Source organism: Epinephelus moara, chromosome 5 (genome assembly GCF_006386435.1).
Source record: "Epinephelus moara isolate mb chromosome 5, YSFRI_EMoa_1.0, whole genome shotgun sequence".
Classification (NCBI taxonomy): Eukaryota; Metazoa; Chordata; class Actinopteri; order Perciformes; family Serranidae; genus Epinephelus; species Epinephelus moara.
In genome coordinates this window covers 31,080,147-31,101,605 of record NC_065510.1, presented here as the reverse complement: position 1 = coordinate 31,101,605, position 21,459 = coordinate 31,080,147, and the positions used below count along the sequence as shown (strand labels likewise).

Here is a 21,459-nt window from a genome sequence, read left to right as displayed (position 1 = left end):
GGGAGGCAATTAAATCAAACAGAAACTGTGGGCACAGATGTTTTTTCTTTCTCTGCTTTGAGCATTATTTTCCAAAACATTCCAAATCCATTATTTCACGGTTAAAAATAGTAAGCGAGACGCTGGGTTGCTCAAATGATCCTGACCGGTCACTAAGGCGAATCACATGTAAGGCTCCCTCTCCCAGATCATGTATAGTGGAACAACATGTGAACATGTGGCATAGTGATCCATATGCTGCAGATGGTAACATACAATATACATAGAGAGGGGGTCAACCCACATGGCAGCATATATATGAGTTACTCATGCTGCTTTGCTGTGTGACTGTAGGAATTGCTGCAAAATGTCGAGGACAGATGATCCCAACTCAAAAGAAATTACACCCCTGATGTTTGGTGGATTAATGGAATAAAATTCTTTAATTGCACATTTGGCGTCTTGTATGCCTGGAACATTTTCAGCTAATTTTGTGTTCCTGGCAGTTATACAATGCAATAACGTACTTGCATTTGGCTTAATTTATAGTGAAATGGAGTGCAATTGTTTGACCAGGAGAATTAACTTGAAATGTACATTGACAACCATGTCCACACCTTCTTTGTAAGATGACTATCTCTAAAGTAACTGGACGAGACAATTTGCCTGCTAGATTTATACAAGATAGTGCCAGCATAACAGCAAAAATACTGATGCATATTTTGAAACTTGCTATACACATGAAAAGTTCCCAAATGATCTAAAAATAGCCAGTTGTTCCTCTGCATTAAAAAGAGAGTGAAACCCAACTTAGCAATTATAGGTCTGGGTCAATCTTAAACATACTTTCCAAAGTATTAAAGAGACTGGTATATAATCAACTAGAAGAAAATCGACTCAAACACAAAATACTTTTTAAGTACCAGTCTGGATTCAGAACTTTTTGACTGCATAAAAATGAAGGGCGAGAAATTAACTAACATGGGTATGGTCATGTTAGTCTTATAGGAGGGCTTGCGATACCACTGATCATGGTATTCTTTTAATCAAATTAAAATGTATGGGCCTTAAAAACACAGCAGTACATTAGTTTAAATCCTACTTGGCAAACAGGAAACGGGTGTGTAAAGTAGGTAAGGCCCTGTCCACAGTTATGGAAATCACATGGGGTGCCCCAGGGCTCCATTTTGGGACAACTGTTGTTTTTAATCTATGTAAATGATACGCTGGTAGCAATGACATCTAAAATGATGCTTCACACAGACGATTCTGCCTTAGTGGTATCCAGTAAGGGCACCAGAGTAATATAGGAAACTGTGTAGAGAACTGTCGCTAGTAAGAGACTGGTTGATTGACAGCAAATTATCTTTACATTTGGGAAAGACAGAGTCCATTCTATTTGGCACTAAACACAAGTAAACGAAAAGCAAAGCAATTAAGGTACAGAGTGAAGGAATTATTATTGAATCCAAAACTCTCTCTCTCCATCAGTCAGTCTTTGAGGATTGAAATTGCAGCAACAATCTTCTCTAAAACTGCACAAAAGTTGAAGTTTTTTATCATTACACCCATTTTTTAAATACTGAAGTGAAGAAACTTTTAGTTGCCTTGTTAATCCCGTACCACTTCGACTATGCTTGCGCCACATGGTATAGTGGGCTTTCCCAGAAGTGTAAAAACAAAATGCAGGTGCAGAATAATACAGAATACAGAATAATGTAATCAGATACATACTCAATGCTCCTCCTAAGATACATACAGTATAAGACCCGTAGAAAAAAACACAAGTTCGATACTTATTTGTTGAAGTTTGAGTTTAACGACTGAGACTTAAACATATGTATGAAATAATGTTTAAAAAGCAAACTATCAAACTGACATGGTTGGAAGACAACAAAAGTGCAACACAAGAACAAGCATTATGCCATGCACTGTTCCTTGTGTAAAGCAAGAAGCTCATTTTTCTATACTGGTATCTCCCTATGGAATAACCTGCCCCCGCTTATTAAACAAAGTCAAACAAAGACATTTTTTAAAACAAAAGTTAAGGTGGAGGGTTGATGGATCACCTTTATGGCAGACAATTCAAAAGTAAACCATAAATGTGGAGTTGCAAAGGAGGCAAGTAGGTTTATGATGTAATTGGTTTGTTTGCAATGATGTTTTTGTGTTTCTATGTACTGTTTGCTATTTCCACTTTGGAAATAAATGTTTTTAGAAATGCCTTCAAGTGCTATCCTCTGGAATTTTCGTGTCATCACACTCCTTTGAGTTGTTAAAAAATTCAAATCAAATCAATAATGTTCTATATGCACTGTAGCCCACACACATAAAGCTTTTATAGCGCAACAAAAACAACACACACAACAAACTACAGGAAACACAACGGCTCTCTATGCTTGCTCACCACCTTTGTTAACTGGATCGCTGAGTTTACACAAAGAGCAGGGCTGTTTTTTCTGCTAAAGATGCCTCTTCTAGGATTCTCTGTTTTTTATGCCCCCTATGGGGGGTGGGGTCATTCTCCCTCTCTCACATGACTGCTGTCGGGTTGCAGCCAAGGTCACATGTTTACCCATACAGACAGTGGCACCTGACTGAGTGTTTTTTTTTAATAGGGGAAACTACCACTCACTAGGTTGACTGCTGGAACAGTCATCAAACAGCCTGGCTGCAAAATTGGCGCCGGACTATGAGCTTTAGCCAACTACAGCTTTATTATCTGAGCTATAAATGGCAGGTTCAGGAAACGACAAATGCAGATGGAGACAAGCTTATATGTAGAACAGGTTTGGATTAGGATGGTGAAATCATTATTCTGGGTTTCCTTAATGCTGACAACTTTGTGAATGATTTATGATTTGACAGATGGTTCTGGCATTAGCCCATGCATAGCACATGATGTTTTACTCACATTTTAGTGTCATTAATGCCCACTGGACAGAGCGTTGGACTGTGCCACTAACTGTTAATGAGGCTGGTCTGGTCCATGAATCTAATTTTATTTTCAATTACGATTTTGGATTCAAATGACTACAAGGAACATTCCGTTTTGTGACATATATCCAGCACACCTCTTTCCTTTAGAGCAGTGCTCTTTCACCATTCCCTAAAAGCCTGTACTCACTCTCAGCCAGGCTGTGGGATGTCAAGTTCACCTCAAGCCAGATTGTCAGCTGAATTATATTTAAACTTGAAATAAATCCACTGTTAAACAGAAAAGTTTTTTTAAGTTGACAAATTGCATGATGTTTCCAAAGTCAAATAAATAATTGTGATCATAATACTGACCATGATTTCTGCAATAATCGAGCAGCCTTAATGGGACCTTAACACTAACCTATGGGACTTTAAATGACATCCTCGTTACTGTGGCCAAGATAAGCAACTACTTGCACTGTACATTTAAGCTGGTGTGGTGTAAGTTTGCCCTTAAGCAATGGTAGGCTTTCTATTTTCTGACCGACTGATGCTTCCCTCATCTCCTTTATAAAACACGGACAGATGGGATGGATGCAGAGAGTCAGTGCGAGATAGAGAGGGTGAGATATATACAGAGTGGGGGAGGAAGGGGAGTGTTCCGTCTGTGTAATCTGCCCAGAAACTAGCCATGGGCACAAACGAGAGCCAGTCTGTCAGGAGTTCCGCTGGGTTTACCAATGGCAAGCAACTAAAATCCGCTTGCTTGTTTCAAGTTCTGACTCAGATTTCTTGCATCAATACCGCATGTTTAGCCAAATACTATGAAATACTAGAAAACACATGAAAGACGCACATGCTTTGTGTTGAGCACATTCATCCGACGTGCCACGAGTGCGTTTACTTTATGCATGAGTGACACCAGTGGAAATTTAACCCCTAACCCTGACAGATAAAGACCTATGCCCCACTCACGGAGCTACAAAGGACACAGCACTCATGAACTAAGCCAATAGTACGTCCTTTGTTTTGACAGTGACAGCGGGTAAGTGTTTTGTGTCTATTTCAACTGTATGGGCTAGAAAAGTTCTGTTTATCTCAACATCTTCCACCTGACAGTGAACATGAAATGAGCAAGAAACAAGGACATGGAACTTTGTGTCTATTGATAGAAACGCACTCAAACAATAGCAGCTCGAAGAAAATGTTCTAACTCGGGTGCCGTCTTCCCTGAGGGGTATGATAGCCAGTGGCCCACGTCCTAACGGTTCTATCATCCGTTGAGGGTTTTACTACACTGTCCACACTGACAGCCAATTGTTAAGTTTGACAAACAGGGCTGAGGAATGAGGGGAATGCTCATCTGCCTCCCACACACAGCAACCGCCTTCTCGTCTGAGAAATTAAACAATTATTAACAAGTCTTGGGATTCCATAGGAACTACGCTGAATGGTGACCCATATTCTGGTTAGATTGCAGGGAACGAAAAAAAGAAATGCAGAGGGGGTGAAAATGCATTGCTGCATGTGGGTGGGTGGGAAAAGGGACTCTGATATTTCTGAGCATGCAAGCAGTTGTGACCTCAATCCCAAAAAAGAGATTCAGTGTGTGTGGAGGAGAGAGAGAGAGACAGTCTTTCCGATTGGTAGTAAAGCTCACTGTAAAAACGCATATGGATTCAGGGCTGAAACCGCACTGGAAACTGGGGGCAATAAAATGCAAATGGGACTTCAGAAATCAATTTGGCCCCGCGGGAACCCACCCCACCTCTGCTCAACCAATCCTAAGGCCACAAGTGGTAAATAAAGCGAAACGCAGTTGATTACTAGGCAGACCAATGCTGCTGTCACACTAAACCTGCTGAAGCCACTCCAAGCCACAAACAGCATCCGCTATGCATAGCAACAGTGCAGAGGAGGGATGGAGGACAGATTGGGATAAAGTGGAAACAGAGGAGACGGAGATGAAGCAAACAACAGTGGAGTTTGAAAGAAGAGGGATAAAAGAATAGTGCAGAAAATTTGCCCTCTTTAAGCAGCAGCCACAGACATAAACACGTGATCACACTCACGTACACACGCACACACACGTGCAGAGTTCATCGGAGTAGAGAGGGAGCAAGGGGGGGATGCGCTAGCTGTGCGGCAGGGCCAAGAGACTCTGGGGCTGAAGCCCATCACTAACACACGGATTAGTTCACACGTGCACACTGCCTTTTAATCTGCTCCACTGACAAAGGTTGGAGGAGAGAGAGGGGAAAGAAAGAAGGCAAGAGACAAAGAGATGGAGTTGAGGAAAGAGATGGCCATAGAAACAGAGCGAGAGAAGAGGAGGGAGGAAGAAAAAGGTGGATGGATTTCGTGGGACAGAGGGGAAAAGAGATGGAGGAGGGGGCATGCCTTTGGGTTCACTGTACAAGAACCACATAAAAGTAAGGTAATGTAATCAATACACTTGTCTTTGGCAAATACCCCAAATCCTTCTAAAACACACACATATGGATCATGTGACCGGACTTTAGCCCTGTGTGACTCGAGGGGTAAGGGCAGAGGCTTTGGATTAAAACTTCAATATGGCCTGGCTCCTAAAATGGGCCTGGTGTAAAGCCTGGGAGATCCAGCCAGATGTTGGCTATGGGGGGGGGTGGGAGGGGAGTGGGTGGTTGGTAGATGTGTGTGGGGAGGGGATTGCCCTGTAAGACCACATCCACTTTACAGCTGTGGGTGTGTTTTAATACATCCAATAGAAGGCCAGGATAGGAGCGCAATCCAAATATTCTACATCAGCCTTTAATGTGCAAATACACATTCACGTGTCCAAACATTCTGAGGCACACACTTTCTCACTCACCTAAGTTAAACTCACTAACTTATCTTGCAAAGTCACTTCACAAAGCTGGCACATATTTGCTCCGATGGGGTGTGACGTTAGTTCTCAACACAGAAATGGCAAATAGTGACATTCAGCATACGCGCTGATGATGAGAAAGGATGTGAGATAGCTGATACAGGAGTCAGGGGTGGGGACTTCTCACACTGCTTCTTCATCTCACAGCTCTCATTGGTGAAAAGCTAACCTCTATGATTGGTCAGAAGGCAGTGGTGTTTCCCCCTTTTTCCCCAGCTGTATGGCTAAAAATAGAAGCCATAGTCAGATTTAGCCTAATTGAGTCTGTCTTGTGTCTTTAGCAAGCATTCTATTTTCCCCTCTTTCTATCTCCATCTCTCACTCTCTCACTCACTCTCTCCTTCCCTCCTTAAGGTACAAATTAAGTTAGCTCTGCTGCTAACATGACAAGCTGCTCCAGGAAGAAGGAAGGACAACAGGAGCATTTCTTCCAGGAACAGCATGTAACCACAGCCTCATCCATTTGGCCCAAAGTGGGCTTATCAACAAGCCCGACACAATGCCGTTAATGGAACAGGTTGAACAGCACAGTATGTGGGAGGAACTAAACACTTTGCAGAATACTGCAGCGCAGCCTGGACATGCAGTCCTCTATTTCAAGTTGATTAATTTGAACACCTACAAACAAATCACTGAAGATGTTCCCATTTCAGTCACACAAAAATTAAAACAAGCCTGTACAGCCCGGGTTCAAGCTCTGCTGACTAAGCCCATATGCCCATCCGGCCTTGTTGCTTTTGGTTACACTGTCCTTCCACAGAATGCTGTGTGGATGCACTTTTGCAGGATGAGGGCACAACAAGAAGGCGCCAAGATAACACGAGTCAAGGGTCAGAAGAGCGAGATAAGCCCAGAGTGATGGGTGAGCCTTCAAGTGCCGACATCCAATCCCCTGTGTGGAGCCCTACTTTACACCTGTCTGCAGAACATCTGTGTGGGGATGGCTTCTGAGGATGTGAGGCAAAACAATGGTGACCTCTAATTTTACACTGTCTTCTACCATCTGACAGCAAGCCACTGGGAATGCCAGGATATGCCCACAGAACTGTACGGGTCTGCAGTCTTTGCTTTTAAGTTCTCACTAGGCACTTTTCAAGTTGCTGCTATAAATCTCAAATTAAAGCATTTGACACTGAAACAACAGAGCAAATAAAAAAATTCTCTGACTGTTTCTCTGTTGATGCTACTCCATATAATTTGCTACAAAAACTGCAATATATCAAGCTCAGCTGTCTTTACTAGGAAGTCTCTGTCGCAGCTGCAGGAAGTGTTGAGCTTGTATTAACAGTGAACATTTAAAAAGGTCTGCTCATTTCTATTTTATTTCATCCTTTAGCAGTGCTCTGTCCCCCCTGATGCTTGTGTGTTTCCCCCCAAATAGGCGTATTAGGAAGTGAGAAAACTGGGTGTATTTGATCTACACTGTTTCTCTTTAGGGGTATGGATTTTTCAATTTCTTGATGTTAAAGGCAAGTGCCTCTCTTAATAAGGTATGTGACTGGCCCCCTGAGAGAGCGAATCCAAAAAAAAAAGAACCTTTTACTGTCAGAAACCTGGCAACCCAGTATGTAGGTGCGATTGAAAGGGAAATCAATGCAGGGTAATTCACTCCTCCTCAACCTCAACTCAGAGCTACAAACCCACACGACACAAGTTAAGATGCAGGTACGTTGAAGTGAGTTGGTGCTTTCCTGTGGTGAAGTACATGGCTTAAACAAGGAAGTACATCTTAAAGAAGGAACTTTCACTATCGTATGAGCCGACTTAACTTTAGGGGAAGGATACGACCTCATAACAGCTGGGCACCTGCCACACTGGTTGGTAGAGGAAGCAGACTCGTAGCCACAGCCACAATTTGTCACCATCACACTGTTTGCGGTTACTAGTACCACCCTGATACTGGCTCATGACTCATTGTGTTAATTACAGGTCGGAAATGCTCACTGTGCGCACGCTGACACAGTGGGAGTGTGGATCAGGCTTGCGTGATGATCACGGCTTCCCTTAGTCAGGTGTGTTTGACCTATCCCTCTACTCATCCCATCAGCCTGTCAATTACTTCCTCGTCCTCTGACACTGTCGTTAGCTAAGCCAAAGCCAAGGTAGGCTATTAAGGACTAGCACCGGGTGGAAGGGGAGGGGGGGGCGTGCCCCAGCACGTGTGCATGCTCTAGCTGGTCTCACCAGACCAAAGATCAAGTCCCTTAAGCTGCTTTTCTGAGCCAAGAAAAGCTTACAAGTCGTCACGTTGGTCAGAACAAATGGTCCCAGTTTTAGGCCCTGCAGCAGGGCCTGAGAATAGGCTGCACTCACTGGGCAGACAACAGAAAGACTGGTGAAGCAGTTTGGCTTTCTTCGTGGAGCATCAGCACAGCCAGAGAAAATGTAGCCCAGGCTTATTCATGTTTGACTGCTCATCCAACCCCAAAGGCTGGAACAACAGTGCTGAGTCTATAGCCCACTGGTTAAAAAGAATGGAAATACATGAAGGGCTTCAATCCCAACAGAGTCATGTACCATTTGAAAAATGTGACACCTATTCAATGATATTCAGTGCTGAGTTTTACTGCCTGGAGTACATGTTACTAAAACTACTCTCTATCACTATAGGCCTGTAGTTACTGCAGTTACATTCAGTGGGATATTTTAAGTTAAGTAGGAGAAGTAAGCTCTAAAATCTAACCATATATCCTGATAAGCTCATACACTTCAAAACCTTCACACGCATACAAAAAATAAAAACAGCGACTGTCCAAAACACCCACACCGATCCACAGTTGATGGCAAATGAGGCGTGACTATCTTCATTTACCATTTCACATACCACTGAGCCCAAACAAATCCCGAGAGGGCAGACCTCACGGATGCTACTTACATGCCACCCAAGGACACCCAGCTCCCACCTCTAATGGGCAAGACTGAGCCTTTTTAATATTCCGCAGGCACATGCTGAAAAGGTGTTTAACCCACACTGTTTGCCCAACTCCCCTTGTAAAGAATCAAGCGGAAAAGCCAATATTGTGCTGTGGGAAAAAATAATTTGCCTTTATAACCCTGGCCTTGATAAACAATATTAAAATGAATAGGTCGCTGTGGACGAGGAGGGTAAATGATAAGCGATGGTTCTTGTGGATTTATTGTAGCGAGTAAAAGCCTGTAGTATTGATTATCCATAAACAGAGTCATCATCCAAAAAGGGAAGAAAAAAAAACAACAGATTGAATAACAGATTCGACTCCAGGCCATGGAATACCTTTGCATTTTTCTGTATAACAAACAAGGATCACCCAACATCTAACCTGAGCTGGGGAATTTGTTACCAACATGTTTAGAAGAAAAAGAACTAATAGGCGGAAGGCTGTGAGATCAAAGCGCTGGAACTGCGACGTGCGGGCATACAAGCCTTTTACTGTTAAACCTTACTGAGGCAATGTAATTTAGTAGTGACATGAGGAAGTGAAATAGGGCTGTTAGGAGGTACATGATCAAAGCGGCAGAGCCACCACGTTATCTGGTCCCGCCGCACAGTGTAAGCATCTGGAATGTGGTGGGGTTTTTTTTACTCCTCTCTTTCGGTCCCTTTTATCCACGTCCTGTGGTCTCCACTGTCAAAGCGAGACTACTCGTCACAGAGGTTATCAGGACCTGTGGTAGCCATGCAAGGCAAATCGTCTCGCTGGCGGCAGATACACAGGGTTGATAAGTGTAAAGGCAAAAAAACGGGCCCCAGTAAGTCTGGACCATAAAGGAGCTTGCTCCAATTTACACGACTTGGAAGTTTGCTGAGATGGAACCAAATCTGCTGCTGCTGCTGCTGCTGTTGTAGAATCATGGTATAAGCCTGACACACTTGGGTGAACAACTATGCCTGATACATATAGCTTACAGTGAGGCATGTGCTTAAAGGGAATTGGATTAACTGCTGGCAAAAAAAGGAGGGGGATTATAAACGATTCTGACTTTAAGTGTGCTTCTAAAAAGATGGATTACCATTTCAATTTTTACCCTCTTTCTCTGCTAATGGAAATTTGAATTAGTCTTGTGCTGTTCAACTACTAAGCAACAACACCACACTGCAAACGAAGACAAGAAGGGGGGAGAAAGAACAGAGTGTCAGTATCTGGATTTGGTACAGTGGTGTGGTACAGGACGGCCTGTTCCCAAGTCCACTGTGTTCTGCTGCAGCTCTCTCTCTCTCTCTCTCTCTCTCTCTCTCTCTCTCTCTCTCTCTGGGTCTGCATGGACCAGCAAGGTGGAGCCAGGAAAGGGAGGAGGGAGAGGATGCAAGTTTTAATGGATGTTGTACTCATAACAAGAATGAAAGCACACTGATGCAAAACTTTGAAACTGATGCTGTCAAATGCACTTGAGTGAGTAAATCAGCAAAAAAACGAATAGTTTTATTATGCACAGAGTTTCATTTCACCTAAATTAAATTATCTATCTAATGGCTTATAACTGCAGTCACTATAATTCAGTTCTGAACCAAGCCAGCAGTGATCCCTTCTGTTCTGCCATCTACAGGCTTTACACTAGTCTGTTCTGATTGGCAGAGATGGCTATAGCCCATAAATGGCCATAGGAACAGGCCATACTACAAAGTGTCTGGCTCTGTGAATGTAGAAGGAGTGACGAAAAAAAAAAGCCTTCACACTGTTGTAGGAACAAACATCTGAGCTGGCACCTTTTTCTTTTTTTTTTGAAAACGTATTTGTGTGGGTGGAACACTGGAAAAATGCGACCCCGCATGAGTGCCGCAATCTGCCGAGGCCAGTCAACCGACCGGCTGGCCTTGTGTGGCATCGCGTATGAGCACCAAGATGACACATCAACTCTCGTCTATATTTAACTCACTGGACGCCTCTCCTTCCAATGTTCCCATCCTTTTAGAAGAGGCTGCCAGGGAGAATGGTGAGAAAAACAGGCCGAGGTGATATGTAATTACACTGAATGGATCCAGCCTCCCACATCCTTTCATTGTACCCACACCCTCAGAGATAATGAGATGGAAGGCAAGCTTTTTTCCCCATTTACCATAAATCCTGCAAGTCTAGCCGCTCTTATTTATGGTGTCGAAGAAAAACCTTTAACGGCTTGACTCCTGAAGCCTGCAAAGTCATAGAGCATAAACACCAGCGAGCACCCTATGTGGGTGGTGAACTCAATCTGATAAGGGCTTCTAAGAAACCAGTGTTCTGGTCTCTTCAGAAGAGACGGTGCGGTAAACTACCACAAGCCAAGGTCTCCCTGAATACCCCACATTTCTTCCACTGTAGATACTATCTTGAATGCAGAGATACAACTCAGAACAGAACTATGATCAGGCTTGAGAGCTACCGAAAGGACATTTTGTTCGGATATAGGGCTGCTGATGTTGTTGCCGCTACTACAAACCAATCAAAAAACACTTTCGCATCAATACAAGCACTGAACTTTTGACTTCAGCTCCAGCTCTGCCTGCATGCACCCTTGCCTGCCCCTGTAACTTGAAACCCTTAGCCTGGCAACCACACTGTTGCATAACTCTAAAAAGGTGCAAAGACAGAGAAGAGGGAATGCCTTTTACTGAACACAACTGGGTCACCCTTTACTTTTGGTTTTAAGGACCTGTTGAAGAGGCAGTGCTTTTTTGAGGAAGGGCGAAAACTTAGCGGGGCAAAATGAAAGTAGGACATGATGGACTTATTCACATGTAATGCAGGGTGTGCATGTGCCTGCAGGCTGGGCTCTTATGATTTAAATGTGAAATGTTTTGAAAAATTAATGCAGACTCACCTATTCTTCTCCAGCTCATTGTGTGTGGACCTGCAAAGACGGGAAAGAAAAGTTGTCAAATAAAGAACAAACGTAGACTTTTGCAACGAGGACAGGGCAGTCTGTTCCTCCTAAATAAGGCAATGCACTCTGTTTGGGGAAATAAGACATAACATTAAGATAATAACTTTCCAAGCTAGACCAACAGGGGCCGAGAGAGGCACAGTGAATTACCTTGTCGAATTTGATTTATGAATTTATTAATTAATCCCAAAGGAGACCAACTCTAGGCCCACTGCACTGGAGCCTTTATGCCAACAAACATCAGTGTGACAGCCAGGCATTCACTGTGGCATTATACAGCCTATTCCTCAATAATGCACAGCACTACTCTGTGTGTGTGTGTGTGTGTGTGTGTGTGTGTGTGTGTGTGTGTGTGTGTGTGTGTAACAGCAGCCACCAAAGTTCACACTGAGCATGTGCGTGCGTGCATGTGCTGCTGGGCAAGTGTGAGCATGCACACACACACACACACACACACACACACACACACACACACACACACACACACACATACATACACACTGTGCATGCAGCAGTCAGGGTTCATTGCTCTGTTAATAATGTAAAGTGAATCAGCTGGTCCCTAAGAGTCTCTTTGTGTGGCAACATACTGAAGGGAGACAAGTCCTCCTCCTGATGCTTAAATGGCCCAAGTTCCCATCCACACAAACTGCACTCCCCCTCGCCTCAAGGGGGACCGGTTTTAGGGAAAGGGATGATGGACTCAACCTCTCCTGAGTCATGTTCACAGCACTCCTCTATATTGTGGGTTATCAATACTGCAATACGCTTTCCTCGTCTATTTTTTCTCTTAACACAGAGCTGACAAAACTGTCATCTTGGCAGGAAATATGGAGAAAACAGGAGATAAAAAAGGGGTAGGAAGGGAAGTAGAGAGGGATATGACAGAGGGACCAGTCCAGGGCTGTAGTCCAGTCTGTACAAACTGGCCCTGCCTGAGAGGAAATTATTTTTTTCAAAGTTTAATTATTTACACCAATAAAAACACCATATGTCTCCATTTTAATACATTAGATTTCATGTAGTTGGGTATGCAAGACTGAATGTGAAGTCAACTGTGGCGGTGTATTTGATTTAACATGACAAGGTGTATGGCCAGGTTGGCTATCACAGCAAAACACAGGGCTCACATGTAAGCTGGCCCGGGCCACTTCCTGAAAACCTGTCAGAGCCTAAGTGCTCACACGCACACTCTTGACTTGACAGGATTCAACTTACATATTCTACAACCCTGTAGTAGTCATGCATGACTGTGCTCTGCATCAGCCAACCAGTCACACATAAAAAAATCACAAAACACATAAATTTAAAACCAGCTTTATCTCTTCTGCTCAGCTACTACTACCCTCTTAAATGTTGCCTCAAAAATGGACTCACAGTTGCAAAATGATTTCTTTGTTGGGAAAATAATTAGTCATGGTCTTGTGTACAATGCAAGCTTTTACATGACTATATAATTATTTTCTAATGGCAGTAAGTCCACCGATTTCTGAAACTGTGTGAGTCAGAGCAATAGTTTTGCTAGCAGAAGATGAATACTTTGGAGTGCATAATTTGCGTCATCAGCTGTCACTGTGCTTGCACTGTGCCTTTGTTGCTTGGAAACCCTCATCACGATTTGTAATCTCTTCCAAATTTTTGAGCATTTTGCCACAATCTGATTCAGTGTAGTGTGTAATTACGTCAGGGCTGTTTTGTTTTGTTTTGTCTTTTTTGTTTTTGCCAATTATCACTCTTTAGGAATGATGGACAATGTATTTTGGGGTACTGTTACAATTGTGGCCGTGTCAAGCAGTGTGTTAAGTGTTTTATGCAAAATGACTGCAGAGAATCAAAGGACAGTGTCGTAACAGATAGAAACATGGTAAAAACACACAAGTTTTAAAAGCTGATGATATTACAGACAGTGATGAAGAAAGTTAAAATTGATTTTCCCATACCTAAATAACTACCTAGAAGTGGAAGCCTATTTCAGGGCAACACTAATGTCCCTTTACTCTGAAATGGGAGAGGCCTTAGGTCAGCCCTGGTACAAGCCTCCCATAATCAAGCAACACACACACACTCCATCTTAGTGTGGCCTCTTGTTAAAAAGTCAGCTTGTTTTCGCATTGGCTTTTATCACCACAGACCGCTTTCCCTGTTGCCTGAATCAGATATCTCCGTGTCTGGAGCTCAACAACAATGATTATAAACTGGCTCAAGGCCACACACAACTGCAGCACACTTCCTTCTGTAGGCATGCACACATATGTGTGCATGTGCATACACACACACACACACACACACACACACATATACATGCACACACAGAGTGGGTCAATGAGATAAAGACACACACACACACATATACATGCACACACAGAGTGGGTCAATGAGATAAAGCAGCCCTGCTATAAACGGTAGGCAGGAGAGGACAGAGTCAGATAAGCCCATCGCTATAAGCCTCAACACGCTACTGAGAAGGTAGCTACTGTATGGCTGCGGCAGGCTCGTGCCTTACAGCAAACTGGGTTTAAAGAAAAAGTACTGTTAGTAATTGTAATCATTATATTGTCATATTTCAAATAAGTCATTTTAACATGCATTTTTGAATGCCCTCAAAGTAAATATATATGAGGAGTGAACAGGGCTGGGCAATATGGAGAAAATTAAATGTCATGATATTTTTGAACAAATACCTCAATGTCAATATTGTGACAATAGTGTAGGGTTAAGTATTCGTGCTTTCACAAGATACTTACACAATGAGATTTCTGATAAATAATCATCAGTAAGGTGGATATAATGACTAAGTGGGTAAAGGCAAATAATGGAACAGCTAGAACAGTCTGGGAAGTTAATCAAATTACATCACTTTACTTTAATGCAGCCTCTAAAACCAGGAAAATACAACACTTACTATATTATGAAATCCAAATGATATCTAGTCTCATATCACGATATCAGTGTACCTGTAATATTGATATATTGCCCTAGATGTGAGTTGTAGGTGTTTTGTTCAAACCTCTCTGGCTTCTGTGGACATTGCAATCTGACATTGCGAGGAAGTGAAAATGGTTCACGACTAATTAGCAAGATTTCTCCTCTTCCTATGTCAGCAGGCCATAAATAGGACTGTTGGATAAATGAGACCACTAATGACGCACACATGTGCCCCATCAGCCACCCTTACAGCACTGGGAACATACAAATAATGCTGTTTTGTTGGTTTGCAAGGTGTGCAGTTCCAGTGGGAACGAAATAAACTGCATCACATCACGAGGCTGAGAAACGGTGTTAAATGCTAAATGGTGTTACCTCACTGAGTGAGTTGTGAATGTGTCTCTGTGGAGAGCAAGACCAAACATCATTCCTGCACAGCCTTTTATGTGTAACTGTACTTACGCCTCGGTACAGGGCACTGGCAGAAGATTTCTCTTCTCTGTGCTTCTTGGTGCCTTTTTCTTTCAAGCTTGTGAAAATCTTTCTAAAAGTGCACCCTCCTACTCCTCGAGAGTTGTTCACCTTAGAGGCTATATTAAGGGCCAAGATGCATCATGAAAAGCTTTTCGGTTTCAGAGGATTTCATTTTACACTGAAAATAATGTTGTTCTGAGGAATCTGTTAACTCGTGAAGAATTTCCATATTAGGGGCAACTCTTTGGAAGCTTTGTAAAAACCGCCTCAGACCTATATCTGATCATGACTGTTGCCATGCAGAACTAGGCAGCGTTGTGCGCTCATGATGAGTAATGCGCAGTTCCTGTTTGTGGCCCGCCCTTACATTAATATTAAAAGGCTCAGAGAGAGAGAGAGAGAGAGAGAGAGAGTGGAGCGGCGTTTGATGTATGACTGTCAATGGACAGATTAATGTAAGCAGCCTATCACCAAGAAAAACACACAATACCAATGGGTGTTAACTTGGGAAATTCTCGCCTGGTTCTCCTACTACTAAACGCAAGTTTCTGTCATCAGTGGGCACATTGTGCTGGGGATGACCTTTTATCTTTTTGTGGCAGCTGATGATGTGATTATCAGACAGTGTTACATCCAGCTACACAATAAAATACACTGTTAAATATATGATTCACAACATGCATCAACAGCTAGATTTTGTGTTGCATACAAAAAGAGAGAAAATGTGGATGTTGCAAACGTGCTTTTCTTTGTAGGAATTAATTGTATATAAAAAGGTGAAACAGAAAATTACTGATTACCCTAAAGATCATTACTCCTGAAAAGGGCTCTACACATTCACCTTAGGAAGTCTGCAAACAACAGCGGCCATAAATAGCCATTTCTCGCCTTAAGGGCAGAAGGCAAAGCTATCCCTCTCTTCCACAGTGTAGAATACATTTGTCATCGGGGGAAAAATTCATGACTGCCATCGAAATCTACAAAATAACTCCATTTAAAATAAAGCAAAGCCTGCGGGTTTATTTAGCCAGAACTGTGAGGAATGCACATTACAAACGTGTCTTTTCGTTTTCGAGCCGTCACTTTCACCACGATCCCTAACCTCAGCCACTGCAGTCCGTTTGACAATCAGCTGATGAAAAGCTAGTAGAGTCGTTGGTGCTACTCCCTCCCCCCAAGCCAGGCAAAGAGCGGGTGGACGTCCATACGTACACGTATGCATTAAATACGTTTCTAAAAGTTTGGGAAACACCCATTCAAACTTATTATATCGAATAAAGTCTGTTTTCTGGACGGTGAACATGCTGCCAGCATCTGTATTCACCCTGTGGTGACAGCTCGCCTCCTGTTTACCAAACGTTGCGATAAAGCGTTGGCAGGGAGTGTAAGTTATCATCACATGCTGTCTGCAACACATCACATGTAGCTAAAAGACAGTTTAAATTACAAATAACTATCAGTAAACGCAAATACATGCAGCGCTGACACTGACCAGGGATAACACAAGAGAATAAGGAAGTTTCTTACCTATTGTGGTTACTGCTGAACTTCTTATTCCGGAATTTTCTTTGCCTCTGGTAGTTTGTGTTCTGATTTGACGGAAATGTCGAAGCATATCCGTGTTCACACTCTGTTGAAAGAAAAATTGTGGTTAATGTGGTTAACCGTTGGCAAACCAGGCCGAGTTTGGACACTTTTTTCGCGACAGGTCGACGTGAACATACAGGTAACACGCCTGTGACGAAATTGGCTGACAACACTTGGACAGTTAGACAGCAGTAATCGTTAGCTATTTCAAAAGCAGTCAACAAAGCAGACGTTAACGTCGTTTACACACATTTAAACACACAATTACCTCTTTCTCTCCTTTCTAGATATTCCGCAGCTTCCAATAACCTTTGGATATTCATTAGCTGAACAGCCGTCATCCTCTCCTAAGGCTGGCTGCCGTTAACGTTAGCTTGGCTATACTCAGGTTAACGGACCGTTAGCTTCGCTGGCAGCAGCAACGGCAGGTCGCTTTTAAATACAGGGAAGACAGTGCATCGGTTACAACTACACTGAGTGATATTTCATTTAAAAAAAAACGTCGTGTTATTATTATTATTTTGTTCAGTGTCTCTGCTGGCTCATCAGCAGCCGTTGTCGAAAAGAAGAGGAAAAAAATATCCAGTGTTTCCAAACTGGCAAGCTACAGCCAATCCTTGCCAGTTTCCGTTGTTAGAAAATGTCAAAACCAGCGTATCAAAGTATTAAAAGTTCCTAGGAAACATGGTATTAAATTTTTACAAAAACGGATACAAACAATATAAAATTTCCCCCCGAGGAAGCCCAGCGCCAGCAAACTGCCTGCTGCCACTCGTTTCCTCTCCTCTCCTGTTTGTTTACCTAGCTGCACAGCTGAGAGGCGGAGACCGGGCGGAGGAGAGGCCGGTCTGTGCGCGATGCATTATGGGAAACTGAGTCTTTCGGTGCGTTTAGAAAATACAGTTAAACATGCATGAAATTCGCCATTTTCACAATTTAGCATGCATGTACTGCGATTAATCGAGTAAAACATGTCCGTTAGAACTTTATGATTTAACTGTAACTATGGCAGGCCAGTATAATGAGTAAATGTGTCTGTGTGACCATGCTACAGTCCACAGGTCATCAGAAATTATTTGAAGTTTATGTGGTGATTATTATTCTTGCAAAGTTTAATCAAGGTTATTGCTGCTACTGATGACAATGACGAAACAGAATGTTGGAATAAATGATTATTATAAAGAAAAATCACCATTATTTTGGATGACAGGCCTGTAATATTGTGACAACTGTTCATGAGTACTTTTTTATATAAAAAATAAAAGCATACAAAGTAATTACTTTAGGACATCAATCATTTATAAATCGATTGTTTGATGTGTCACTGACTAATAACAAATACTCATTGTGTGTCATTAATTCCTCCCACACCACTATTCCCAATCCTCTCTCCTCAAAAGAAAAAATAAAGCCCTACAAATCCCATGATTCACCAGGACCGTGGGGGTGTACTTGCCGGCTGAAGCCAGGCCCAGCAACACATGACGTCGCCACCGACCGGGCGTCTGATTGGCGGATGGCTTTGACAGGCGTCGAGGGTTGAGCTCGCTTTTAACCAATCGTAGAGGAGCTTTGCGCCATGTGGAAACCAGTGCGACACGCCCCCAAATAGCAGGAAGCAAACAATCTAGAGAAGAGCTGAGCCGCTGCGATGTGCTGCTGCAAAATTCCCACGTTATATTGTAATAGCTTATATTACTCAGAGGAGTTTTGCAACGCGCATCAGCACGTATGCTCGGCTTTGCTGCACGAAACAACCGTGTACGGACAGACGCATTCGGAAGCGACGGAAAAACATCTAATTTCTCAGTGTCTTTAAATCATGACTTGTTAAAAGGAAACGAGGACATCATTAATAATTAATTTTTTTTAAATCGCTATTAATATTGCATTTATTACAAATAATCTGCATTAAATTATACGTAGGCCAGGTTGTATTTGCAATGTGAGAGAGCAATTGCAATCAAACCGATATCGACTTAATTCCTTGCACGAAAGAAGTTAGTAACAAGGAAATAAAACAGCCAGGCGAGGCATTTCTATGTGTTACATATGTCCGATTCATAATTCAGTTGTGTCGTTTTCGTTTTATGTATAAAGTTGTAGCTTTTTTTCGATCGAGTCTGCGGGGGCACACAATGACATCATCTGAAACTGACTTGGAGGGCGCTGCAATGTGGTCAGATTTATCATATCGGAATGGTAGCCAACATGCACACCCACACACCCAATCATTATGTCATATTGCTTTTCTTTTTTGGTGCTGTAGGGAAAATTTACAGAATCCTTGGCTGAGAGTTGTGCAGGCGCAAAGCGATGCACAGTGCCAAAAACATGCAGACAATGCAGATACAAATAGTCCAGATAATAATAAAAGCATACGTGTTTATATTGTCTTATAAGTGCAATGTGTATATCACTGGTATTAGTCTGGTGCAGGCTGTGCTTATGGCAGGCAGTGGTGCTTAGTTGAATGAACTCAGCCCTTTGTTGTCTGAGTCTATTGTCAATGAAGTCTTGTTTTCCTGAAATTCAGAGGCAAACGACAAGGATCAAACGCAGCACATATAAACTCACTTCCGTCCTTCCTCTCGGCGCTCTCAAGAAACCGAGCAGCCTCCAGCAAAACTTGTACGTTTTTCAGAAAAGTGTTGATCTGCTCCATGTGGGAGTCTTTGGAGTTGAAGACGTCATTGAAAGGGCAACTAGACATCTCGAAATCTTGCTGATCCAAGAGAGACGCCTCGGAATCGAAAAAGAACTCCTCACTCTTCAAACTTCTTCTCTGCATCTCACTTTTGGCCATTTTGTCCCTCTGTTAAGTTTGTGTGGCTTCTGCTCTGGCGACGTGCTGAGCGCAATAAACAGTGAGGCAGCTACGAGGGGATGCTGCTCTTGTCAGATGGTTCCTCTGTTCTTTTTTCTTTTTTATGAATGCAGGGTGTTTAATGTGGAGCAGTGGCCAATGTCAGTAGATGGTGGTGCATGGGAAAACAGAGAGCCCGGCCCCCCTCTGTCTGAGGAGTCTGCAAGGTCCTTGTGCCCGTCAGTGGAATACTTTCTACCTATACAGAAAAAAGGAAAGAAAGAAATAGGCACATTTATATTTCAACGTGTTATTATAATCACATAGTCTAATGTTATTTTATACACAATCTGAGTTTGATATACTTTTGTCTATTAGGAAATACAACGTAATGATGGTGTGAGTAGCAGAAGAGTGACAGAAAAAGCAATGCTATCAGTTATAGCAGTATTATACTATTTAGAGTTTAAGTACTGTTACTGAAATTTAATCTTACTCAAAGTAGGCAACTGATAAAAAAATCTGCACACATGATTCTCAGTGGTGCTCAAAAATTGGTTTTAAATGTAAAGAAATAAAATAAAATCTGAATCACATTATGTCTTCATCATGTTTTATTGATATGGTACAACAGGCATGGTATATTACGATCACCACAAGTCCTCTTCATAGAAAGAGGTGCAGTAACACAGTAAAAGAAAGTGAAAATAACAATGATGGGTGTGACCTGTATGACACCAGGAAGATGAGTGGACATAATAACTAAATTGTTTGAAGTGGAAAACCCAGAAATTACCTTTGGAAGTGAAGCCATCAACACCCTCTATTGTTGATTGAGCATTGACTGCAAATAGCTCTACTGATTCCCAGTTTCTAATTCTCATGAGACATGTTACTTTACTAGAAACATAACTTAAGTACTGACATGTTATTTAAAGGGCCAGTGTGTGGGATATATTGGCATAAATGGAATTTAATATTCATAACTATGTTTTTATTAGTTTGTAATCACCGTGTTCTTCGTGTTTTTGTTACCTTAGAATGAGCTGTTTATATCTACATACAGAGTGGGTCCTCTTCCATGGAGTCCGCCATGTTTGTTTCTACAGTAGCCCAGAGAAGACAAACCAAGCACTTGCTCTGGATGGGTCATTTGCGCTTTGCAATTTTAGTGTCGGCCACCGTAATACTCCTACACACTTGGCACAGTGAAGAAGTTTCATTTCAATCAAGGGGGACAGAAGAATGAAGTAAAGATAATATTTAATACAGAAGAGTGTACAGATTAACAAATGATTTGTGCTGATTAAGATTCAAAAGAAGTCTTTGGCCCTCATGATCGAGAGACATCTGAGCAGCAGCAGGATAAATCTCCCTATGGAGTCCAGACATGGTGGTGGTGGTGGCTGATGACTCTGAGGCTGCCGACTGCTGAGGCATATGAGGCTGATGAACCCGTAAAGACTATGTGGTGATGGGGAGGTGGAGGGCGCGCACGACAGCAGCAAGAAAGAACTACAGCAGAGAAAGAACCATATTTGAAATGAGGAGCAGTAAGATGATAGAATGACAGAGAAGGTGTGAGGTTGTGCTATTGGTTGATTGTGAATCAGCTGATGACTCAATTGACCTACCGAGACAATGACAACTAGAGATAGTGAGTGAGCATGCGAGCAAAGAGTGAATAGCAGGGTGAGAAAGAAACTTACAGCCTGAGCATGAAAAATATTGCCTGCCTGACTGAACTTTTGCTAGAGCTTCATTTGGTTGCAATCTGCAACCTCACTGCTAGATCACACTAAATCCTATACACTAGACCTTTAAAGTGGCCAACTGATGTATTAGTAACGGCAGTAGGCCTGGTAGTAATGCTAGTATTATAGCAGCAGTAATTAGTAGCAGCCCAGTTGCCAGAATAAAACATTGGCATTGCATGTTTTACATTTGTACGTTTCATATGTATCATATCAACAATTCTAAAGTAACATAGTTCAGATGACATATACATGAGGTGGGATTCTCA

The 21,459-nt window shown here is 42.4% G+C and overlaps 1 protein-coding gene across 2 annotated transcripts in view; it reads right to left on the bottom strand.

Annotated features, from left to right (window-relative positions):
- The window catches only part of mxi1 (max interactor 1, dimerization protein), a 34,989-nt gene extending 15,418 nt beyond the window's left edge, over positions 1–19,571 (bottom strand). The window contains exons 1-3 of one of the 2 annotated variants that reach the window (XM_050044050.1): positions 19,208–19,571; positions 16,571–16,673; positions 11,582–11,611 (exon numbers count right to left, since the gene is read on the bottom strand). In XM_050044050.1, coding sequence (XP_049900007.1) covers positions 11,582–11,611; positions 16,571–16,673; positions 19,208–19,436 — 362 coding nt within the window. In that variant the 5' untranslated portion in view covers positions 19,437–19,571. Of the gene's footprint in view, positions 1–11,581; positions 11,612–16,570; positions 16,674–16,898; positions 17,430–19,207 lie in introns of those variants that run through there. The other variant, XM_050044052.1, reaches the window with a different exon arrangement.
- Between the last annotated feature and the right edge of the window lie 1,888 nt (positions 19,572–21,459).